Genomic DNA, 10751 nt, shown 5'->3' with positions numbered 1-10751 from the left:
ATGCCGTGACGCCAAACCCCCTCACGAAAGAAGAAAGCCGTTGTGTTTACAACTGCTGCGACGAGTGTTTATCATGATCAACTAAACGCTGGATTTTCAAAAGTACGTGAAATATTTAAAGTTCGCGGCATAGAATCTTTAAAATGCATCCAATAGTTTTACACACCGGTCTGTTATTGTGGCGACATTTCCACGCCCCAAAACGTGACGTTGAACGAAACGAACTGTGATTGGTCGTTTGACATGTTGGTCAAACGGCCTCATGGGCGGGCATTGGCCAATGAAAGCTGCCATGGATTCCAGACCTTCAGCCGTCAGTCTGAAGGTCTGGCTACGAGAGACTAGTACTGTACATATACTGTACACACATTTACTCTTTGTACAGCAGTTATTGTTCATTCTAAATAAATTTTTTAATGTAGAATATGTGTTACATAAATACATGAAATGTAGAACATATAACAAAGTGCTCGTGCTCGTCTACCAGTGGGTGCCCCCCCACGCATTAAAGTGAAACTCCGCCTATGATTTTGCTGTTAGCCTACTCCTTTCGAGCCGAATTTCACAAAATTGGGTGTTATTTATGGGGAGTAGAATTATTTATTTATTTCAATGAATGTAATCGATTAGATATCATAATATTTAGGCTATAATATTATAAATCAGGTTGGTTTGTATTGCTGACGTAATATGTAAATGATATGCGTGCGGCCCGCGAGACTTGCACTTGGACCATAGTGCGGCCCGGTGGAAAAAAAGGTTGAGAACCACTGGTGTAGGTCATCAGTAAATGAGTGTGGCATTTAAATGGCAGTGTTTCCTAAATTAAACAAAAGAGCTGTTAGTTTTGAATGTGCGTAATGTAGAGAACTGTGTTTAGGGTTTTGCAAAAAGTTTGTTTTACAATAGCAAACTGAGTTTAAAGCTTGTAATGTGCTTGTAGTTTTGCAGACTTGGTCTAAAGATTAGGTATATGAGTGAACTGTTTCACTGAGTGGGCCTCAAGTACCACTTTTAGTGTCTAAGCATTAAAAAAAAAAAAACTAACAGAAGAACTGAAAATGATCATTCTACTTGATGAAATGTTTTAAACGTAATACAATACTTAGATGTTAATATCATGAGCACACTTGCATTACAATATGTTTGGTTTTAAAAACAGGCAAAAAGAAGCACCTATTGTTATAGCAAGAAATGTAGCTGCTATTGTGCCGTGGGGAGGAAGTTTTCAGTTCTGAAATACATAGTATGTTTACAAAGCATGAATCCTTTTGTTTTGACGAGAGTCGCTGAATGTTTGTTTATAGTTTTTTTTTTTACCTTGGTGAGCAGTAGGACTCTCTTCTGCATGCGACGGACAAGCGAATCCTGGTTCTCTCGTTTCTTCTGTTCCTCTTGAGCTTTGGCACGCATTTGAGCGATCTCAGGCAGGAGCTCAGCACGGGCCTTCTCCACAGAGCGAATACTGAAAGAGACGGATAGAAAAAGGCAGGATGGAGCAGCTCTGGGGAGAACACAAAGAACCGCATCTTCTATATCCTGGAAGGTCATTTCCTTATAACATTAAAGCTGCCTTCTCAGTGTTCTAAGCTGAATATATGCTCTTTGTTGCTGGGCCGTTCTGGGAAATGGCACAATGTTATGTGGAAGACAGTGAGCCATAAACAATTCCCAGAAACAGCCGTGAAAACAGCCCCCTGGTGAAGTTAAATGAATGTGCATGTCTGATGGGGAGTAATCCATAATCATTACAATATTTTGCTAAATGTTCACTAACTAGTAAGATTGAGTGCACTTTGGTATAGTTAAGTAAATACTTATTTGAAATATGTATAACCACATACATACATACATACATGCATACATACATACATACCCTAAAATGAACACTGGCCAAGCGCCAAATGAGAGTAAAAATCGGCGTTGGCGAGTATATGTAACGGTGTCAGTCGCCAGTTGGCAGGTAAAAATGTACGAAATATAACAATGAAATGTAGTGAGAACAACAGCCAGTTTTTAAAGAGATTCGCTGTTTCTGACGTAAGCGAATAAAATAATATTTTCCGAAGACAAGATCATCGTGATTAGCTGCTCGGTCATAAGCGACAAGAGCGAGTCAAATAATAGGACACAAATGGCTGATAAGGTCAGAGCAGTGTGATGGCCAGCTTGCCCCAGACACGGTTCTAATAACTTTTACCTGAGAAGATATTGCGGCTTCATTTCCCTTCTTTATTCTTCATAACCCGAGAATGTGGCGACACATACCTGGGGTTACGCCACCTAAACGGAGCAGAGAATTAGGCTTTAAATGACCGTAAAGAGTTTGGAGAAAATAGGAAATGTGTCAGATCCGCGTCATGTGCATCAGGCTTTAAAGAGACGGCACTGCTTTTAAAGTAAAACCTGCTAAACTCTGTCATTGATGTAAATCAAACAACAAAAGAAAAAGAGAAATCACTCAACTGCTCTAGTCGCTGATTAACTTTTGTAGCTTGAATAAAGATGAATCTGTATAGTTTATGGATAGCTATACAATTTATAGTTTATGTAAAGATTGTTTTAAAATCACTTAATATTTCAAAGCCTATTAAATGTTAAAAAAGAATGGCTTTCAATTATACTGTAATGTTGAATGGTTATAATTAATAGGTAAAATTGAGGGAAAATGCATTTAATAGACACCAGTAGCAGTATTGGTATCAATACTTTATTGATAATAGGCTACTTAGTAAAAAGATGCCATTAAAAACATATTTAAAATTTAGAGGTTCAACGTGAAATTATGACAATATAAATATGCGATTAATCATGATTAATTACAGAAATGTGTGGTTAATTATTTTTTAATCGATTGACAGACAGCACTAATGTTAACCTTTTATAGATTTTAGATTTCAATTAAATTTCTAATTTTATAAGTCCCCCCAGAAAGAGATCGGGACGGCCACCACCCCCTTGGCCCCCTTCAAATTTTCAGTTCGATAATCCGGCCCTCAAATGAAGCTAATTGAATAGCCCTGCTCTAATCTGTTAACATAGGTGCGTAAGAAAATACACACCATATACGCACTGCAAACGCACTGTGAAACAGGCGTAACACGATGGCCTGCTCCGTTTGCCGAAAGGGTCTGAATACTTTCCGTACCCACTGTATATATACACACATATATTAGGGGTTGAATATTTTATATATAGTATATATATAGCCGACTTAAAATGAATTTTTGTTTTCTGCTCCAGCTCCAGATACACTTTTCAAAATAATGCATTATTTTTTTAAATGTAACATTAACATGACAGTAATCGGAACATAGCTTTTGTAAAAATATAAAGCAAAACATAAAATGTACAAAAAAATATTTGTAGGCTAAACGACTAGTATTTCTGATGTCAACTAGCAGTATCATTTAGTCAATATATTTATTTTCAAAATGCATGTTGTTATTTTATTGTGAACATTTCACCCATAAATATATTTTTTAATTGTTTTGACCTCCCAATATGTCTCCATTCAATCAAGAACCGATGGATAGAAACAAATCCCGCCTTCATTTTTTATTTCTCTCTGATGTACTTCACAATACGTTTCATCGCAACTAAGTATAAAACGTTTATGCATAACCACAGACAATATAACAAGGAGACAGACTTTTTTTTTAGGATTGATCTCATTAGCAGACATTAATATTGCTGTATTTTCTACCTGTATGTTGTGCAGTTCTTGTGGGGTGCCATGTTAAGACATAATGGACATCAAAACAGTAAGCAAAATGGCATCACGTATTTATATGAGAAGAAGCTGTTTGTTTGTGTGTGCATGTGTCTTTGGAGATAAAGGAGGGATGTTTGATACAGATAGACTTTGACTGGGAGAGCACCTCTCCACTTGACCCTGCAGAGTGAGAGAAATTACCCACAGCAAGAGTTCAATTACATCAAATGTGCTGGAAAAGTGTGTGTGAGTCTTTGTATCTGCTGGATTAAAGGGAGAGAAAGTGCTAAGACTGTACTGATGGATGTAATTGTACTTTCTGGAGGTAGTTGACAAGGGAAATTTGTTTGTAGGAGGAGGGCGGGTGAGTTTGTGCGGGCCGGCATTTGCAAGAGCGAGTCAGCGTGTGTGTGTGCGTGTGTGTGTCCTCATAGCTAAATTGATTAACTCCTCTCATCTCTTCCAGATGCTAAATATCCAGCCCAATTTGAGTTGTAATGAAAATCATCAAGGCCTGCCGTGGAGGGTCAATAAGACAATAATGCACAATCTAATCACAAAACCATACTCGTCTCCTATCAATATGACCTCAACACATACTGAGGCTTATTATGCAAATTGACTCTATTCGTTAGTGAATAGGGTAATTGATTTAGTTGGCCCAGTTTCTCAACACAGAAGGAATAGCTTAAATGGAGTGATTCAACCAAGTGGACCACATGAATGCACGCTAACACATACAAACACATGTATGTAAAGCACCTATAAGCACTTGCATTATAATACAAAGAGGGTGATTTTACGGTCCATCACATTATTCCATTACAGAGATAATTCACAGCCACTGCACTTCTATTTAAAGGTCTGAAAATTATCACAAAAACAGCCGAGGGTACATCCTCCATATTGATTATCGTCTGATGAGTATCAGCCTATTTAGGAAAAGATTCAACTGCACACACGCATCCAACATGTAACCCAAACAACCTTGTTTTTTACATGATGTTTATGGGCAACATAATAGGTAATACATGATATCACAATAACAGACCTTCATGCAACAAAGTGGCTCATTTGCTAATAGTGCAGCAGTCTCTGTAAAAGGTTGTATACAAAACTAGCAGTATGGGTATTTATTAGGGGTGCTCAGATCAGGATTTTTGTGGCCGATCACCGATCGCCAATCACAGAAAGCAGTATCTGCCGATACCGATAACGATCTTTTAAAGCCTTCTTTTATCGTTTATAACTACTTATAGTGATACTCCAATCAGGATTTTTAGACAAACCTGAAAATGTGTGTCTGCCCCCATCCAACCTGACAGAGCTTGAGTGTAGGCTTGCCGCGATAGACGGTGTTAAGCCGCAACACCGGTTACGTCACTTGCCCACCGCGTCACCGACCCCCACCGTCGTTTTGATTTTTTATAGTAATAAAAATCATTTAGTTCAGTAAAAGAACAGACACTACAATTAAAAACTGAACGCGGCTGCTCAATGCAGCGTGCCGAACAACAGTCGCATCACAGATCAGATTTCATTTCTCCAGTGAGGAGAGTGAGTTGAGCTGACTGATAAGAAGAGTGAGGTGAGACAGACAAGACAATCGCGGATGATTTACTTTCGAAACTAGATGTAAAAGCGCCTGTTTGGCAATATTTTGGATTTTGAAAAGCCTGTTGACTTTTGCCTTTTATCTAAGGTGATTTTGGAAGTTTTTTTAAACATTCGTTTCTTATTTAATTGGTTCCACATTGTTTGCTGATTTTTACTTTATTTAAACTGTCATTTATTTATTTTATTTGACATCAAGGTGGATGCCGTGCCTCCAAGCTTTCATACTCGTTTTGCTAATAAACGTTATACGTTTCTTATCGCTGAATGGTTAAACACTGGCAAGAATTAAAAAGTAATGCAATTTATAAACTTTAGTGACAATGTGACACTGCCTCGATTGTGCAAGTGACAATTTCTGTGTCAACTGTGCAGCATGCAGCTCGCTTATAGATAGACGCGATGTGGTGATTTGAAAACATTTGCGTATTTTGAGAGAGAAAGAGAGCGCGCGCGGTGATTTACTCACGCTGTTTGTGAAATTACGTCTCACACAAGGTTTTCAAATTACTTTAAAAGTTATTTAATGAAGAAATATTAAGGTGAGTACCTCACCTTCAGCATTATAATTATTTCACCTGCGCCACACAGAGACCAAGATGCTGCACGTCGTGCCAAACCTCTGACGGCAGCGTCATCAGCTTGAGATCGTTTTTTTGAGATCGGCCTTTTAGAGACCGCCGATCAATCATCCCAACGTGATTATCGGCCGATAGTGATCGGTAGCCGATCAATCGGAGCACCCCTATCATATACCAGCATAAAAATACTGTGATTTGAGTCAAAGGATAGATACCAAGATGGTGCACTCGTATATGAATCAAGGAAACGGCAACACACTATATGGCAGCTGAAGGTAGGGCTGAGCAATACATTGAATATTAGCAATATTGCAATATAAAAGGACTTACTTTGTTGTTGTAACAACCACAACTATTTGGAGGAAGACTGCAATTGTTTGTATCATTTTTATATTGCATATTTGATTTTGGTACATAATATTTGTAAATGCTCCTTTTCCATTCATTTAGTAAAAAGCAATAAGCCATCATCGTCCTTATCATTTTTTAACTATTGTTGATTTTAAAGTGAACAATTTGAATGTACTCTGTAAAAAAATAGCCGTTTAATCCAAATCATGTCTCTTTTTTTTTTAATGGGGGGGCAAATCAACTTACATTTTTCAAGAGTAAATGCAAAAACATTCATCTATGTTGAATATCATCAAAATTAAAAAAAATATTAAGATTAAAATTTTTTAGCTATATTGCCCTGCCTATACACCAGGGCGGCCAAGTCCCACCTTCTAAATAAAATAGGCAATAACCAGTTGGTAAAGTCATCGCATCACTGCAGCTGCCTGCCATTAAAAGCTCCGGACTTTTAGCATAAGGAGCAAAATATGGTCAATATATGCATTATTTTCACACATTATGTGTCACATTATTTTAAATTATGACAGTTACTTGTGTGCTATTAGATATTATGTTGGCTGTGCTGTCAGTATTACGGTATATTAATAAATGTAATTCACATCATCTGCTACATGCATTATCCACATGCATCAATAAAAATTGTGAGTTACTGACAGTGAATTATTGAATCTATTGATACCCTAGTTTAATTGCATTAGTCAACCAAAAACAGTGTATTTGTTGCCAATGGTATTGATTAGGTATTACTTCTGAGGTACCACAGGCAATTATTGTTTTGAAACCAAAATGTTATAGGACATTGATCCAAGCCTACTACAAGTACTCTCTGAAATTAACAACAAGAACCAAAGATTCACAAAAAGTATTGTTTTCCACACACTAGACATCCTCCACTTGCCAGAGGTGAGTTGCTTTGCAAATAATAGGCCTATATCTGATAGAAACACATTAAAACGTAATAAAAGCAATAAAAAGAAAAGTCAGACAGCCCCAACTTCTTCCATAAAGAACTGACAGCAGACTCATTACTTTGCAAAGCTGTTTTAGACATCATAGTTCATAATTAGCCCAATCTCAACACTCAGCTCATTAGTGAGATCTGATATTGTCAGAGTTTCGTTTGACTTGACTGCTCAAATGACGAGCCGCGCAGCACCGACACACACCAACTCCCATCGACCAATTACCGTCTGACAATTAGAGAGAGGGAGAGACCAGAGATAGACTGAAAGAGCATCAAAGAGTTCGGCTAATGCTGGCCGGCAAAACTCAAGAAAAGACCCCATTACTGCCTCTGAAAGAACTGCACAAGATGAAAAGAGATCCACATTAGAGGCCTTGTCAAATAATGACATTCTTAAGCACAAAAACAGACATGAACTCACAGAGTGCCATTTAAGAGAGAGGGGGAGGCTGTCCCAATCCATTGGATCTTGAGGGACAGATCACAAGCTCTGGAGAAGAGCTGTCACTCACAAGTGAAGTTCAATAGAGACTCTGTCCATCTCAATTGTTACAGAGGATGTCAAATCTTACAAATCATGCAGTGACAGTGGGGCTCGTCTATATCAAATATCTAATCTGAAATTGTTTCAGCTCATACCTACAAACAGCTCTGTGATAAAAGAAATAACTTTGGAACTATAGTGTAAAAGTTTCAGACTTACTTCCAGACAACTTTCTTAAATCAAATGAGTCATGAGTCAATTTATGACCCAAAGTCAGTGATCTATATCTTTTAGTCCATGTGCGTGTGTGTATTTACCTGCTATTGAGTGTGTAGTTCTGCTGTTTCAGGTTCAGTTCTCGCTGTTGAATTTGTATCACCTCCCTGGACAAATCCTCAGGTTTCCTACAACAAAATAATTTTTTAATTAGAAAGAGGAGGTGGTATTAAAAAAAAATTCTACTAGCACCAGATGAATAAGGCACAAAAAGGGCACGAAAAGCCTATTTTTCATTTTCAGAAAATGGACAGTGAAAGTAGGTGCGCATAACCTTCAGAAAATGCTGATCATCCACCTCAAGAGGTTAAATGAGCCCTTCATAATTTATAATTATTTTTCACAAGGTTTGCAAATAGAGCAACCATATTTTCTAAATTTGAGATATGTCTAAAATTAAAAAAAAAAAAAAAAATCACACTTCAAACAAGAATATAAGTTGTTTTTTTTCCTAGCAAAGCATTTTGTATGGGGTAAAAAAGTTTTAATACAATGAATCAAATATCAATTCAAAGGATTGTGTCAATTATGATTTTAATTGTTAGACACAGTCAAAATCTCAGAGGTAAGACAAGCTAAAATGACTTTCACAGACAGACATCTGAGGTGTTTAAAGTAGAGGTGCGTCGATTGACCAGCCAGGGGCCAGAATCAGCCGATTTTTCGCATGCTCGGCCTGGACTGCAGCACGGCTGGTCAGTCTCACATCTTTCTGATTCTGAGCCAGTCGGTTTTGTTGGCAGAGGTACAGGCAATGACGTCACAGCCACGCTCACAATCACATCTGTATGTAAGCATGTCGTCGGCTTGGAGGTTCTTCACTGTGAGTGAAGAATAAAGTTCGCAATTTGTAATACGTGCAAGGACAAAGTAGACTGTGGGAGAACCACCACAGGGCTTGACATTGATGGTGCATCAGCGTCGATGCTTGATGAATGGCATGTCTGAAGCTTGGTGCTGACGCGACCGTCATAGTGACAACAGCCTTACTTTTCCAGTGTTGCATGAACGCGACTGGTTAGCATCTGCGCTAGGGTATTTGCATTAAGGAGATCTGATTGGCTGACACCCGAGTAGGCGCTTGAAAAGTTTAACATTTTTCAACTTCTGTTGCAAGCAACGCCAGTGACGCAACGCAACGGACCCACAATCCGTGGACCCAATCGCGTTTTGTGCTTTATAGTTAATACTCATTGGGGCACAGATGTTACAGTGTTAGCCACACACTGCTCCCCAGATCTTGAACTGCTCTCCATTAAAGTGCGCCCCTTCTACCTCCCGTGGGAATTTAGCTCAATCATTCTCACAGTTATTTACATTCCGTCTCATGGAATGTAAATAAAACCCCTTCCCCCACCCTGCATTCGGCAAAGGTGATCACATTACCATACTGCTGCTACCTGCCTACAGACAATGCCTCTAACAAGAAAAAAAAGAGAAGTTCACAAATGGAGTGAGGATGCCATCTCCAGATTTCAGGACTGCTTTGAATCCACAGACTGGCAAATGTTTCAGCAGGAGACAACATTCATGAATACACAGACTCTGTGAGATGCTACATCAACAAATGCACAGAGGATGATGTCCCATCAGTCAATATAAAATTTCCAAACCAGAAACATCGAGTCAACGGTGAGGTGTAAGCTAGCCTTCAACTCTGATTATCTGACTGCCTACAAGAAGTCCAGGTATGACCAGCAAAATGCTATCAGATCTGGCAAAAGAGACTTCAAAGAGTGGAATCAGACTATCACAGCTCTGACCTCCAACGCATGTGGAGGGGTCTGTGATATATCACAGACTACAAAGGAAGAAAAAGCAGTGTTGTGCCTTTGTCTGCCTCCTTAACAGACAAGCTCAACACATTCTATGCTCACTTTGAAACAGGCAACACATTCCCTGCTATGGAAATAGCTGTCAACCACGACACCTGCCCCCTAACCACAACTGAAGTGAGCAGGGACTCCAAAGGATTAGTTCACTCCCAGAATAAAAATTTCCTGATAATTTACTCACCCCCATGTCATGATCGGTCATTTTCTTAAAAAATAAATAAATAAATAAAAATAAATAAATGTATATACTTTTTAACCACAAATGCTTGTTTTGTACTAGCTCGACTTCAAGCATTATGTAGTCACGTTGGAAAGGTCACGCGTGACGAAGGCGGAAGTCTTAGGAACCTAACCCTAAAACTCAGTGTTTACAAAGCGAACATGCAAAAAGTCAAATGCCCTTTACAGAAAAAGTCAAACTGATGTCGGATGATTTTGAAGTTGGAGGAGAAAATAAGATGGAGTTTTTCGCCCTATCCTACCTTTTTGAACCGGAGTACACAGACGAAGAGATAACCGTGCATGACCTTTCCAACGTGATTACATAATGTGTGAATTTGCGGACACGTGAAATGATTGATCATTTGGCTAGATAAGACCCCTATTCCTCGGCTGGGATCGTGTAGAGCCCTTTGAAGCTGCAATTTGGACTTTCAACCCCTTGGTCACCATTTAAGACCATTTGATGGAGAAAAATCCTGTAATGTTTTCCTTAAAAACCTTTATTTCTTTGCTACTGAAGACAGAAAGACTTGAACATCTTGGATGACAGGGGTGGAGAGTAAATTATCAGGAAGTTTTTATTCTGGAATTGAACTAATCCTTTAAAGGGGTCATATGATGTTGCTAAAAAGAACATTATTTTGTGTATTTGGTGTAATGCAATGTGTTTATGCGGTTTAAGGTTCAAAAAACATTGTTTTCCACA

The 10751-nt window shown here is 38.5% G+C and overlaps 1 protein-coding gene across 2 annotated transcripts in view; it reads right to left on the bottom strand.

Annotated features, from left to right (window-relative positions):
* LOC107722950 (mitotic spindle assembly checkpoint protein MAD1-like) overlaps window positions 1-10751 on the bottom strand; it is a 99645-nt gene that overhangs the window by 70987 nt on the left and 17907 nt on the right. For both annotated transcript variants that reach the window (XM_016531449.1, XM_016531448.1), the window contains exons 10-11: window positions 8030-8116; window positions 1321-1465 (exon numbers count right to left, since the gene is read on the bottom strand). In XM_016531449.1, the coding sequence (XP_016386935.1) occupies window positions 1321-1465; window positions 8030-8116 (232 nt within the window). The remainder of the gene's footprint in view (window positions 1-1320; window positions 1466-8029; window positions 8117-10751) is intronic.

The sequence above is a fragment of the Sinocyclocheilus rhinocerous genome, unplaced genomic scaffold (assembly GCF_001515625.1).
Source record: "Sinocyclocheilus rhinocerous isolate Xijiao unplaced genomic scaffold, SAMN03320098_v1.1 scaffold3, whole genome shotgun sequence".
NCBI lineage: Eukaryota > Metazoa > Chordata > Actinopteri > Cypriniformes > Cyprinidae > Sinocyclocheilus > Sinocyclocheilus rhinocerous.
Note: the sequence above shows the minus strand (reverse complement) of the source record. Positions and strands in the feature narration are given on the sequence as shown.